At 37.7% G+C, this 15,245-nt stretch overlaps 1 protein-coding gene across 8 annotated transcripts in view; it reads right to left on the bottom strand.

Annotated features, from left to right (window-relative positions):
• The window catches only part of PICALM (phosphatidylinositol binding clathrin assembly protein), a 70,692-nt gene that overhangs the window by 30,987 nt on the left and 24,460 nt on the right, over window positions 1–15,245 (bottom strand). For all 8 annotated transcript variants that reach the window (XM_026851447.1, XM_026851601.1, XM_026851522.1 and 5 more), the window contains exons 2-8: window positions 10,465–10,607; window positions 8,182–8,257; window positions 6,842–6,944; window positions 3,668–3,761; window positions 3,060–3,171; window positions 1,645–1,751; window positions 456–497 (exon numbers count right to left, since the gene is read on the bottom strand). In XM_026851447.1, the coding sequence (XP_026707248.1) occupies window positions 456–497; window positions 1,645–1,751; window positions 3,060–3,171; window positions 3,668–3,761; window positions 6,842–6,944; window positions 8,182–8,257; window positions 10,465–10,607 (677 nt within the window). The remainder of the gene's footprint in view (window positions 1–455; window positions 498–1,644; window positions 1,752–3,059; window positions 3,172–3,667; window positions 3,762–6,841; window positions 6,945–8,181; window positions 8,258–10,464; window positions 10,608–15,245) is intronic.

Genomic DNA, 15,245 nt, shown 5'->3' with positions numbered 1-15,245 from the left:
ACAGCAAGCAGACAAATTGGAAGCAGTCAGTATTTCAAGAGACACTAAGGAAATTGTACCTGAAGTAATTTCTATGTGCACACTCCACAAGCCTTCCCAATGATTTAAATGGGCATACAGCTGACAACAGGCTTGCTAAAAAACACAGCTGCATAATATCACGTAAAAGTTTCACTAAATGAACTCACAGATATAAACTGCATCTTCAAGCATGATAGAAATAAGGTGGTCTTAAAATTCAATTAGAGTATGACAGAAGAGATCTATAATATTTAATAGGATCACTGCATACAAAAGCCAGGCTCTGACAGAGGTTGGATTTAATAACAAACTTGGAAATAACCTGGTCACAATGTATGCAAGAAAGCACAAGTGAATGCCATAATGCCAAGTTTTTCTAATTATGCAACCCCAAACCAGACATGTACTGGCAAACACATAATAGGTTTATCTACCTGTGAGAGGTCTGGTATGTCTCCTCTGTCAATTCCAACTTGCTGTAATAAAAAAAAAAAAAAGAGCTTTAGAACCTGATTGCTTTCCTTAAAGGCAGAGATGCTCAAAAAGCAAACAACATTAAGATGAAGTCATGTAAAAAGCACAAACATTTTAAATCTCCACAGTCTGAACTCTATAATGGTTGCCTATTCTGTTAAACATACACAAATTTGAAGTAGGTGTGTTGAAGAGATATTTTAACAGATACAACCTTCGAAATAAAACAGAGTAAGAATCAAGTGTTTCAGAATTTTAAGGCTAGAGAAGTTTGCCTATCCCATAATTTGTGGTAAATTCTCAGACCTACTGATATCAGAGCATATATTTGCTAAAGCAAAGCACCTCATAAGTTTTGTAAAGGAGCTGTTTTCTAAAATGCAGATCAAACTGAAGATGTAACAATATATATCCTGCTGCAGAACAATAGAAAGATTAATACTCTCAACTTCAGATGTTATCAGCTAAAGATAGCAGAAGGAAGTATCTCTGATATAGTCTGTCAGAACAGACAGAAAGACAAGCTTTACAGCTTAATTTTTTGTTGAGAGATACAAATAATGAAGGAAAGCAACATGAGAACAGGAACACATCTCAACTGGGGAATTGCATAATATTAGGACAGCAATGCATCAATGGTTCATAAACAAGAATGCAGACTAAACTTAAAAAAAACCACAAAACAAAACATACTGCAAGGTAACTGCTTTCTCATCTATAAACACACCTACAGGCAAGGCATCTTTTTAAAAAAATAATCACAAGTTCATCTACTGGTCTCAATTTCTTATTTGTGAAGCTGTAACTGCATTTAAAACTTATGGCAAAAATGTGGCTTTCAAACTACAATACAGCCAGAACCATAGAAAGCAGCAGATCACCATGAAATTACTTGATTTGTTTAAAGCAAGGCTATTCAAAGAAAGCTCACAATTATTATCTAACTCAAGAAATATTAAAAAGCATATTTATACACCCTCCTTAAATAAAAGATAAACCGGTGTGTATTTTTAGTCAGATTTTTCAATAGATGACTCTTGATGGGACTGCAATTAGGCTGGAAGGAAGAAGTTTATCTGCTTTATGAGAAAATAAGCTCTTTATAAGCTGTTTCAAATAAAGGGTAAAGTTTGGCTGACTAAGGTTTACCTCTGCAACTTTAAGGAACTCTGAGATCCGTGTCATTCTAGTGAGGAACTTCTTATATATATCAAGGCCTTCTTTGCATTGGTTCTTTTTCATATCAAAGTATTTTTCTGTAAACAGTAAGAACACTTGCATTAAGAAAACAAGCATTCTCCAAAGGATATACAAAGTAAAAGCATATAAAACAACACAAACAGAAAATGCCTGCAGACCTGTTTTATTATGTTAACTGCAGTAGTCACTATGCCTAACTTGCACCAAATGACAAAAGCTCTGCTCAACATGAGCTAATGATCACATGCATGCAATTACACCTTACCTTGCAGGTACTAGATCTCACAAAAGCATAACCACCCTGAAGAGGACAATCAAGTTTATTAATAGGTCACCCAAAGAAATGTAATTGTATCCTCTTGTGGAGAAAAAAAAAAAAGCAATTTTACAATCTGGCAGTCAAACCTCTACTCTATTCCAGTGGCCACGTATCACTCAAGATTTTGATATTCGCTGCCAGACTGATGGCTCTTGTTTTAGTGTAGTCTAAAATGAGGTGCAACCAATCACAAAATACCACTGCTGAGAGAGAGGGTCCCACCCTCCTTGAAATAGCATTTTCAAGGCCTGTTTCTATGCTAAGTTTCACCCAAAACATGAGTGAACACAACTACATACTAGTAGTTCTTACTGAGGGAAAAGTAGTAGACGGGGCTTCAGACAAGAAACCTGACTGTCATTTGCTGACTTATTCTGGATTTTGCTTTTCATTTTGCAAGCACTGGGTAATAACAGCAATCATGTAGCTTGATCCAATCATAGAATACAACCAAACCAAGCATATCAACAGATTACTTTCAACTTAATTATTTTACCAAATTTAGGCTCCCCTGCATCTTCAGTGTGTGCAAGTGAAGGGGCCTGAAGCCTCAATTTGTTATTTCCCTTAAAATATAAGATACACTCTAGAAGCATAACCCAACCAATCATTAAAACCAACCAACATTAATGTTTGATAGTCAAGCAATCACAGATGCTGTGACTGCAAATTTGTAACTGACCATAGCTTATTTCACTTAAAAGAAGTAAAACCTGATCTTGTTTCTTAAAGAAAAAAAAAAAATCATGGTTCAGGTTTACCACATAGTTCAACAAGACAAAAAACCCAAACCAAAACAACGCAGTGCAAGAGAAATAAAAGTGAATTGGCTTTGCTTTCAGAAGTTTACCCATCCCTGTATACAATGCAATGGAAAATTCAATTTGACAGAAAAACCTTGGAAATAAATCTGACTTGGAAATAACAGTAAAATTTTGATGTTTTACAGTAAGATTGTTTCAGCTTCTCAAAAAAGAGCAGCTCTTTACGACTTCACTGAGCTCCCTCCCCAAAGTTTAACATTGCAGAAAGCACTTATATTTACCCAAGAGGTTAATAATCCCTTCGTTATATGCCGCAAACAGTCTAATGGCATCTTTGAAGAGGAGCATGAAGGCAGCATTAATTACACCATTTGTAAGTTCATTGCTATTGACCTAGGAAGATGAAAAAAAGTTAATTTAGCTGAATTGATCCCTTATTGGAAAACTTCTAGCTGAACTCCAGTACTCTATATCCCAAGGCATGTTTTCCACTCATTTCACTAGCTATTAATGGAAAGTAGCAGCATAGCAAATAAACACAGGATCACAGCAGAGAATTAAATCAAATCATTTTGGCAGACATTTCTGTTAACTAATATTAATGTTAACTAACATAAGTTAAAGACAGAGGGCATACCAAATAATCAACTTCTAAATAAACAGTTCTTACACAAAGTACACAATAAACAACACTAATTTAGCACAAAGCTTTCTCTCCAGTGAGCATCATAATTTTTTATTCTCGTTTCTGAGGGATGTATTCTTTAAGCTGTGCAGATAACATGGAACCAAGTTCAAGACCTTTAATCTTGACCTATTTTACAAGGTTGTGCATGTTTATTGAACAAAGTCAATAGTATGTTAGACATGTACATGCTGCTAAACTTACATTGAAGTCAAGAAGTGCATCCATTTGATTTTGTATAATTGGTACAGTTTTTAAGAGTTTTTCTGTGTTCATTGTTCTCATCACACCATCAGCCCTGTTGTGCAAAACAAAAGAAAATTCTTCACCTGAATTTTGAAAGCAATGGTTAGTGAGAAACAATGTGGAGAATAAAGCAGGTCAGAGAAATTTAAATCACTACCATTCAAATCAGGCATTTTGATAGTCAGGAAAGCTCTCTCTAGCTAATAACTGCAGTGTACAAAAGCAATAACTTATTTGGACAAAATATGACTCCAAGATGAATATTTAGAGGAAATGAAACTGATAGTGCTCAGAAATATAGCAGAGCTATATGCATCAGGTAACCACAAACCTGCTCTGAAGGTTATTTCTGAAGGAAATTTTCACCTATGCTTTTTTTAATCACATGATCATTATTTTCTGTCAGTTTGGATTATTTTCTTTTCAGCTAAAAGCAGGAAGAAAGAATAAACAAATGTGACAATATGTTTTCCAAGCTTTTTCAGAAAGATTAGAGACTACATGACACTTCCTTTTAATGACTGGCTACCAATATTTGGTTGTTTATTAGTTGTCCAGATTAAACTGACTAAGACCAAAAGCATCCAAGAAAAGCAACAGCTGAGGAAGAGATTAAATCACCTCAGTGACAAGAAATAACTGCTTGCAGTTGCATCAGCATGCACACAGGAAACTAAATGTTCCTTGCAAACGCAGATCTCTCAGGGCATCTGCACAGGAAAGCTGTGGATGTTCTCCAGGCTGGGAGGCAACGAGAAGCAAACTGTTTCCAGCTTTCTACCTGCACCATATACTCCCTAACAATAAACAGCAACTGCAGTAAGCCTAATGTGGCAGGGCATGGGAGCAGAGTCCCAGAGAAAAAAATGATCTATGAAAAAGGTTGATTGCTGCCACCAGAACAGTTATTCCTGCTGGCTTGCAGAAGGCCCTCCAGGCACATGCTGTGGGCTACATAATTCACCTCACTACGCCTAAAACACCTGATTATAAAGCAACTGCATAACTCACTCATATATCTGCAGACACCTGACCACATGCAGATCCTATATGTGGAAAGGCTGCTGGGACTCCAACTATCTCTAAAGGCCAAAACAGCAAAAGGAGCCCAAGCATTCCCATTTTACTTTACCGTCACACTTCATAACAAAATGGACTCTACAGTATTAGCAAAGAGGTATAAGGGATTTGGACATTCTTCTCAGGCCAATTTCAAATGGCTTTGTAACACTACTGCAGCTACCTCATTATAACAGTTTTAGGTTGAGATTTTAGTGAGTTAATTCTTAACTTTTAAGCATAAGTTACCATGTGTATGGATGATAAAGGATGCCCGCATGTAAGAATAAAATTATATTTTTAAGCTTTAAAAAGCACAGAGATAATGGACAAAGATAGAAAGACTTTCATTGTGACCAGTACATCCTCTCCAGCCTTCCCAGTGAAGATCTCCAGATTAATTCCATAATTCACTATAACACATGATTTACCCAACTACTAGGAGCTCTGCAGTGTTATTTTACAGGTAAACAGGTACCTAGCCTCAAACAACTGATTTCTCTTAAAGGAGCTCACTTTTCAGGGGAAAATTTTAGTTCCAGTAGGCAAACTCTACTGAGTATTATCTACTACAATGTTCTGTTAAAAGTATGAATTGCACAACCTTTATAAAGGTAGTAAACTTCATACAGACATTTTGGGACAAGAACAGAGAAACACCAGGACAGACTGCAAGGTGTTTCACAAAACACCTGTCATTTACACATTCCAGAGCTAGAAACACAAGTAAATTGCAAAGTCCCCCATACTACATGTGAGAAAGTAATTTTGTGATCTATCATCGTTCACTTATCCAAACTCCCACTTTTTTGATATATACTTTTGTACTGGGTTTGTGTGGCAAGGTTTTGGTAGCAAGGGGCTACAGAGGTGGCTCCTGTGAGAAGCTGCTAGAAACTTCCCCCATGTCTGATGGAGCCAATGCCAGCTGGCTCCAAAATGGACCCACCACTGGCCAAGGCTGAGACCATCAGTGACAGTGGTAGCACCTCTGGGATAAAACATTAAAGAAGGAGAAAAAACTGCTGCGTAACAGCAGCAGCAGACAGGAGTGAAAGTATGTGAGAGGAACAATTCTTCAGACACTAAGGTCAGTGCAGAAGGAGGGGCAGGAGGTGCTCCAGGCCCAGAGCAGAGGTTCCCCTGCAGCCCGTGGGGCAGCCCATGGGGAGGCAGCTGTGCCCGGCACCCATGGAGCTCCACGGGGGAGCAGAGACCCACCTGCAGCCCGGGGAGGAGCCCACGCTGCAGCAGGGGGATGCCCGAAGGAGGCTGTGACCCCGTGGGGAGCCCACGCTGGAGCAGGCTCCTGGCAGGACCTGTGGCCCCGTGGGGAGAGGAGCCCACGCTGGGGCAGTTCATGAAGAGCTGCAGCCCCTGGGAAGGACTCACACTGGAAAAGTTCATGGAGGACTGTCTGCTGTGGGAGGGACCCCACGCTGGAGCAGAGGAAGAGTGTGAGGCAGAGACAGCATGTGATGAACTGACCTCAACCCCCATTCCCTGTCCCCCTGCACTGCTGGGGTGGGGTGAGGTAGAGAAATTGGGAGTGAAGTTGAGCCTGGGAAAAAGGGAGGGGTAAGGGGAAGGTGTTTTAAGATTTAGTTTTTATTTCTCATTATCCTACTCTCATTTGATTGGTAATGAAATAAACTAATTTTCTAAGTCTGTTTTGTCCGTGATGGTAATTCTTACTGTCTTTATCTCAACCCATGAGTCTTTTGTTACATTTTCTCTCCCCTGTCCAGCTGAGGATGGGGAGTCATAAAGCAGCTTTGGTGGGCACCTGGCATCCAGTCAGAGTCAACCAACCACACCTTTGATTAATATAAAGAAATGAAAAATGGTATTCAAACCATTAGTGTTTAAGGTAGTAAAGTTACAATAATTGAAGTAAAATATTTTTGCAACATAACTGTGCAGTGAAGCCTTTGTTTGTCATGGGAGATATCCAGCTGAGGAAAGCAGACATTACCATCTGTACTGAGTTGGAGCCAACATTGGTATTCTCCACTTGAATTACAGGACATAAGACAAAACCTTAAAATAAGCAAAAGAAAACACAGTCCTTACCCTCTTTTTACTTTTGTGAAGTCAAAAGCCACTTGTCTGTAGGAAACTGCCTTTTCATTCAGATACCTACTATACCGTCTGATAAACGTTGACATGTCATAACCTAAAACACAAATTTCAGAAGCTTATTACTTATTCAATTAAAGATCTAGACCCTTACTCTAAATAAAGTGCAAGATATCAATGCAAGACAGCTTCATTGTATTTCTGGTGATTTTGTATAGTTAAATCTGTGTTACTAAGAACTGCATACGTCATCATAGTTACCATGAAATCACAATAATGCAAATATCTAGAAGACCTGACCTATGTGGAAGTCTACACTGTGCTTCCTAAGGAAATTACTTCTGAAAGCAAAACAAAGTATTTTTATGCAAGTTCTCTCATACTATGATAGAAATTACTACCAAAGATTTAAATGATGCATTCACAAAGAAGTTTGCATCAACTCCACAACAGATCCTCTCATTTACAACTGAAAAAGAAAAAAAAAAAGGCATTGAAGGACATTTTAAGACATGACAAATTTTTCTATGTTAAGACAGTGGTGATAGGAAATATTTTGGTAACTGCCAGTCTAAGTATACAGGCCAAGAAAAATATCTGTTCATGATCTATACTGAGACCATGGAAGTTAAGACTCAATAAAATAATGCAATTTGCTAGGCCCTTGGGTATCACTGAGGAGGTTTCTGTCCCCAGGCAGCCACTCTGTGTGCCTGTTTCCATACAGTTGTGGCAAAAATTAGAAGCAGCTATACAAAAATAACACAGAGTAACAAAACACCTCAGGAAATGACAGCTACACTGCATGATCAGAATTTCACTGAACAGCAGTGTAACAGTTTGGAAGGGTATTTCAGTTGAAAAATTTCAGTTCTCAGAAAAACTTCTTTGCCCATAGAACAAGTCTCAAAAATAGATGAAATAGTCTTCAAACAATTTCCCAAAAAGGTAATTTTTTTTTTTTTAGACACAGTTCTCTCCTCACTGACATGCTCTGATTTATGTATGATGAATTATTTGAAATTTAAGTTACTAATTAAAATACACCTCTCCAATTGGAGAAATCTCTTCAGAAATAGGAGGAATACTAAGTCAGACCTGTTTAGCTAAGAAAGTTAAAAGCATTTATAAGCAAGCCTTTCCTAAACAGTGCCACAAATTCCTGCAGCAGACAGCTTCTGCCATATCATAATAGCATTTTAAATTAAGAAATGCAGTCTGGGGTAAAACAGACAGAAAAATTACTTCTTAAACGACACAGTCCGTTAGAGATAGCAAGTTGTATTTACCATCCCCCAGCATACTACTAGCTTTTAGTTAAAAAGATGCCTTACCTTGCAATCCACTTTTGTCTAGGAAATTGCTCAAATTAAACAATGTGTTTCTGGACGCCAGATACTGGATAAAGCGCTAGATGAAAGGAAAAATTTGAATGCTTTTACTAATATTACCAACAAGCTGGAACTGAAGTAATAGTACTAGAACCTGGCTTTATCCAGCTTAGGAAATTCAGCTTTTATGCTTTAAGACTGATCTCAAATCTGGAAACTATTACAAAAACTCAGCTAAGTTTTCAAATAAAGTTACCTTTTATGTAAAAATCTGTGAATAAATCAAAGTCACAGATATTGCATGAAGGCTTCTGATGGAAAGACCTCGTTTATTTTAAGCCAGAATATGGAACCATAAACTTCTGAAAAAATCCCCCCAAACACATTCTCATTTTACATGTTCAAATTGTTTCACTAACTTCAATTTTATAACTGTTGATTTCATTTTACCAATTAGCCAGGGTATCTTTGGTCAGTACACAATCTTAATAGCATTTAAGATTAAATATGAAGGTGATATAAAGATATGATTGATTTATAAGCAAACTAAATAGAATAAATAATAATGCTTATAATATTTTATATGGATTATTATGTTTGTATTACACTTTGTACATCTGATTAGTTACATATATTTGAATTATACTTCACAAAAATGAATGACATTTTTCATCTTGTAAAGACACCTTTCAGATCACTGACACCACATCTTATTTATGGGGAAAAAATAACTGTCTTATGAATCACTCTATAGAGCACAACTACAAAAATAAACCAATCATTCACTTGTAAAAACATTTTGACAGGGGGGAAAAAATAGTTTTGATTAGTGTAATATCTACTGCTGAATTATTTTTATTAGCATAAATACATAGGTTACATAAAAAAAGACTGGAGAAGGGTGAAAGCACTCAGTACTTAGCTATAAATGAATTAAGCAAAAGCTAGAGGACCAAACGCGTTTCAGGTTTTTTACAAAGGGATTTACAGATTTTTCCATAAACCTCTAGACATTTTCATATGCACTTGATTTCCATGTTCACTGTTCAAGTACTATTTCTATCTGTGAAAAGTTTCATCTTGAGCAACAAAACTCATTATTTCTGTAACATGTTTAGCAAGCAAAATTTGTTTGCTAGTTTTATTCTTCAAATGCAAAGTATTTCAGACAGTGGTCCCAAGAAATACCGTTAATTACTACGAAGTGTATTGGTATCAGTTTAAAATTCATGTGACTCAAAGGGCAAGCACAACATAAGTGTATAGATGCTATTTTGGAAAGTTTCAATTATCCCAGTGATAATGCTTAAAGTCAACATGAGAAGTTTGCCCTCTTGTGGCTTACTTCAAAGTATAGATTTTTACCAAGACCAGAAACACACTGCAGCTGACCTGCAAGAGAAATCAGTATTTTTTCTTCTTTTTTTTTTTTTTTTCAAACTTAAAACCCTTCACAAAGCCAGTCAGTCAGAACTAGTAGATACACAACCTGTAAGAACTCTGAATGCAACCTGAAATGAAAAGTTTTGGTCCTCTCCACAAAATCCTACTTGCAGTTTTCTAAAGCTACAACTCTTAGTTCCAAAATTCATATAGCATACATAGTACAGTCTGTTTACAGTAAAACAAAGTGTTTACAAACACTTTCTAAGAAAGCCTTCAAAGTACAGTTTGGGTTTTCTTTTTTAAAATGCAGAAAATTCAAGCTGCTGCTATGCTTGGCATCTCAAAAAATAAGGCCCCATAGGAATTCAAGTTGTGAAACAAACCAAGCTTATTCATTTTTGTTTAAATTGGGGTTTTGTTTAATTGTTCTACAGTATCTGGTGTTATTTATATGCTCATACTCAAAGCCAGCTCACAAGCACACATTTACCTTCACTGCAAAAGGTTAGGGTGTGATGGTGGAAGTCCATTCAGAATTATCTGGGAGAAAAACCATCTGAATTAGCTAGAGCATGAACCTAAGAATGCTTCCATTTTCAGCTTTCAGAATCTTATTCAAGATAATTTCTGTTGGTTTTGGTTGGTTGTTTTTTTATTACTAGAATAACACCACAAAAAAAAAAAAAAAAAAAACATTCAGGACACTTGATTATAGAATTACAAACTTTACAGTAGAAACAAATTAGGTAGACAAGCATATAACCAGACCCATGTTCATGCAGAATTAGACACAAAAAGTTAAACATTTTCTTATAAAGATAATTAGTGGAAGCATTTAGCTGACATTGATAGGAATGAAGTGCTGTAACTGTTGTCAGACATAGCATTTCTTTGTATTACCTCATTTCCATACACCATTAGATGATGGGTTGTGATGAGAGATTTGAAGACCACTACCCAGCTACTGTTGGTAGTTCTTTCAAACAAACTGTCTGCCAGTTGTGGGATGTTCACATTCATCTCATTTGTGCACTGGATTAAATCTGCAACACAGAAATTGTTATTGTTACAAATTATGTGAAGGAAGATCAATAACATTAAAAAATCAGTACACATCAGTATATTTTATATAGTAATATTTTCCATAAAAACTGAGAGTCTTTCCAGTAAAATAATTTCTTGAAAAGCACTGCGGTACTGGTCTACCAGAACTTCATAATACAAACTCCACTCTGCTCACTGCCAAGATCCCTGGTCTTCAATTGCTTTTGCAGTTGCCTTAGAAGGTCTTGGAACAGAAATACCATAATGACTTACACTGTCTCTGACTAACAACTCCCAGCTTTCAGACATCTAAAACATTAATAGCAAAATAATTCTTACATGCTACCATTTAATCAAGTTTTACTGGAAGCCTATGACTAGAATTAATAGTAAACCTCAAGATTTCTGGCCTCTTAATGGACCACTAAACCCTTCTAGAGATTGGTTCAATGCGAGTAATAAAAGATTCAAATACTGCTTAGTCTTGACACAATGCAATCAACACCTTCAAAAGGGCAGAGGAAATGTCAAGTGAAAAAATAAGCCTCTAGCTACAATGTCAGAAGCTGACAGATGAATTTACTTACAAAGTGGGTTGTTAACAGAAAGATAGTTAGGAGCACAGCAAAACCCAAGGTTAGCTAGCTAAAACAAAGCTATCCAAATTTTGCTCAACCTGGACTTCCAGTAGACAAGATCTAATGACTATTCGAATACTTGTTAAAAAAGGTACCCTATCTTTCTTCTAGATTTGCTACTGTCACAACTGTATGAGCACAAGGAACAATGTGGTTATAAAACAATCAATATGTAATAATCCAGTAACTGATTTCCAAATGCCAGTGAAGGAAGCAATGACTCAACGATGCTAGAGTAACAAATACAACGGGAGCAACTATATTAACAGCCAGCTGTGATATAACACATCTTTCTAGCATTTAATATGAAGCTTAAAGCAACAGAATACTGATGACATTTTACTACTATTATTACTACCTCAAAAATAAAACAGTAATTTTCACTTAAACTGTGAGCCCTGCCAGAGGTCACAGCTCAATATGGATCAAGACCTGAGGAGTAAGCCTTATGCCTGCCTGTCTATGGGCTACTAAGATTCAGTGGAAACATCCGTTTAATCTGAAGGGAAACATTTAACCTTTGAAGACAGTTTTATATCCTGCTATGAAGGGAAACATTTAACCTTTGAAGACAGTGATATATCCTGCTATGAACAATCACTCATCAAGAAGGACTCCTGGAAGACAGGACCCTCCTTCAGCCACAGAAGCACGTAAGCATGGCTACCACAAACTCAGAACTAGTACGGTCAGAACTGAAAAAACTGTTGTTTACAAGTTTAAGTATTAAAGGAAGCAAGCAGGAAATGATTTCTACATTCGAAATGTAATGAGATGAAGAGATTAGCCATTCCTTTATCTACAAGTAAAAATGTGATGACTACAGGCATTTATGACCTCATTTTTAAGTCATGGTTATCTATTATTGGATGATGATTTGGGGCTCTTAAGACAATGCTAGGATATTACTCAGCAAGAGACATGCTCTGAATTGGATCATTAAAACCAAGCCCTGCAGCTTCTTGATCTTCAGGTCTTCCCACCTAAGTAATAACACGAGCTGTTTAGTGCAAGGCTATCTGGCAGGAGCTGATGGATGTTAAATACAAAGGTATGTGCACCACAGGATGTCAAGTCATACACTTTGGTGTAAGAGGTGCAAACGCACATTAGAAAGCAAGAACTTCTGAAATGCAACATTTGCCAACAAATTAACAGTAACAAAGAAGGAAGTGCCACTTGAAAATCCACTATCTAAAATTACTAAAAAATTTATATCCATTCTAGATGATATTTTGTGCCAGAAGAAATGTTTTCTGAAGCGTCACTGGACTTTCAAATGATGTTTTGATATCTGTTGCAGTGTATAAAAGAGAACAGGCTCTGTAACCCAGCAGAAAATCATCCCTCAGAATTGGTGAGTGTTTCTGTGAAAAGCATAGGAATGAACTTGGGGCAGGGAGAGAGAAGGCAGGCATCTCAGGAAGGGCTAGTAGTCAACTGGGATAGAACATAGGCAAGAACAGAAGTACAGCGGCAAGTCTAGCCTTGAATGGAAGGAAGTATATTTGCATATGCAAACAAAGAAAGGAGTCACTACAATACCACAGTTAATACAAACCAAGTTTAATGAAACATGAACTTCCTTTCTCTACAAAATGCAGGTTGAACAACACAAATGTTTAATAATCTGGTATGTCCTGACACCCCAAAATTACATCTATCTAAAAGCTTCTTTGAAAGTATGCCTAATTAGCATTGCTCATGTGAAAAGAAATATTTGTACAGTTAAATTCTAATTAGATCAGCAATATTTGTGCTAAGCATAGCATAAACAGCATAGCACAGACACAGCAGAAGAGAAGACAGTACCCTGCATCCCACGTTGCTGCACTGCCTCTTCAGGAAGACTGTCACATACAGTGCTCTTGCTTATTTATCCTATTCCCACAGCCACCTTTCATTAAGGGAGAGGAAGAAATATATCATTATTTTCACATCCTACACTTTATACAACTCATCTCACACCCACCTATGAAAATACTAGCTACATATTTTGAAATCTAAGTGCCCAAAGCAACACATCTCAAGACTGCTAGTTCCTGGGTATGGATGAGCAATGCGACAGGCAGGTACGTAACCAAAGGGCAAGGCACTAAGGGGAATAGCTTTAACCTTAGAGAAGAACAAAAAGAAATAAACAAGCAGAAAAGAAACAAAAAAGGATAATCCTTGGTGAAAGTGTGAGGACTGTTTCGTCTGATCTTCTTGTGGAAGGAGAGAAGTAGGAGGATTGAATACCTGCCCCATCAATACTACAGAAAGGGAAGTCACTCTCCTGACTTTCTGCATTAATGCCCACACCACCTCACAGCTGAAAAAGAAACACTCCTGGCAAGTACAAACCACCTTCCCAACTCTGAAAGCTGCTACAACTTCCACAGCACAAGACACAGAGCATACAGATATTAAATAATAAACACTGATCACTGTTTCAAAGGCAGCAGCAGCTAGCAACAAGAATTTTAGCGAGCTGGGAGTTGTATGAGGGACAGGAATGAATGCACAGTCATATCCACGGAGGTAGCAGGAAACAGCCCAGAGAAAGGCCATCAGGACAGCCAGGGCTTAGAGCACAATGCATGAGAAGCAGTTGAAGCAGGTGGGTTTATTGCATCTGCAGAACAAAACTAAAGGTAGGGAGGGAGAATATAAATGCTACCTTCACAGTCAGATGTTTCTTGAAGGTTCACAGCAAGAGGATGAGAGGCGGCAGTCATGCAGCAACAAGGGAAATTCTAATCAGATGAAGAAATTAAACGTCTTCACAATTAACGTGGTCAGGCACCACAGCCTGTAAACCACCAGATTTTTTGAAGTCTGACATGGTTTAAGCAGGGGTTGATTAGAGAACCTTCTGAGGTCCCTTCCAACCTAAAGTACTTTTAAAATGTTATGTACTGTCTATGGAAAGAGAATGAGAAAATGGAGACAGGCAAAAACAGAGCAGTGACTTCCAAAGTAAGTTAAAGTCCAAAAGAGGAGTTAAACAGGAGTATATTTCTAAAGACTTCAAAACCTTAGACCTATTTAAGTCAGGTCTTATGTTTTGCAGAACTCCATTTACCTACCTACACTAAAATCATACACCAAATTTCAGCAGAGATGTCAAAACTAGATTTTTCTAGAAAACTGTTCTAATTTGGGTTTAAATATGGTTTAGTTTCTTCTATTTTTGTTATAACAGTTAAATTGACCACCACTCAATGACTTTCACATAATTCAGTTCTCTGAGTTTATGGCTTTTTTCCAACAAAGCAAATATTTTGCAAGGAATCATAACAAAGGTCTAGTCTACAGATATTTCAGTAATATTGAAGATTTGCAACTGCACCTGTGCCAAAGCAATTCTATTGCCTAACCCTGTTGAAGTTAACTAGTAAAAAATGTGCAGTAAAATAGTGTATAATACTCTGGCTAAGAAAAATAAAATATTTGCACTCCCACCCAAGATACTGACAGTCTTAACAACTCTTCAGCCTTCGTTAGAGGAAAGAACTGAATCACAGAGTGGTTTGAGTTGGAAGGGACCTTAAATATCATCTAGTTCCAACCCCCTGCCATGGGCAGGGACACCTTCCACTAGCCCAGGTTGCCCCAAGCCCTGTCCAACCTGGCCTGGAACCCTTCCAGGGAGGGGGCAGCCACAGCTTCTCTGGGCAACCTGTGCCAGGGCCTCACCACCCTCACAGGAAAGAATTTCTTCCTTACACTCAGTTTGAATCTACCCTCTCCCAGTATAAAACTGTTAGCCCTTGTCCTATCCCTACACTCCCTAATCAAAAGTTCCTCCTCATCTTTCCTGTAGCCCCCTTTAAGTACTGGGAGGCTGCTCTAAGGTCTCCCTGGAGCCTTTTCCAGGCTGAACACTCCCAACCCTCAGCCTGTCCTCACAGGGGAGGTGCTCCAGCCCCTGATCATCTTCGTGGCCTCCTCTGGACCCACTTGAGCAGGTACACATCCTTCTTATTTTGGGGGCCCCTGTGCTGGACACAGCAC

This window comes from Athene cunicularia (assembly GCF_003259725.1).
Source record: "Athene cunicularia isolate RWA chromosome 1 unlocalized genomic scaffold, athCun1 chr1_part1, whole genome shotgun sequence".
Classification (NCBI taxonomy): domain Eukaryota; kingdom Metazoa; phylum Chordata; class Aves; order Strigiformes; family Strigidae; genus Athene; species Athene cunicularia.
Note: the sequence above shows the minus strand (reverse complement) of the source record. Positions and strands in the feature narration are given on the sequence as shown.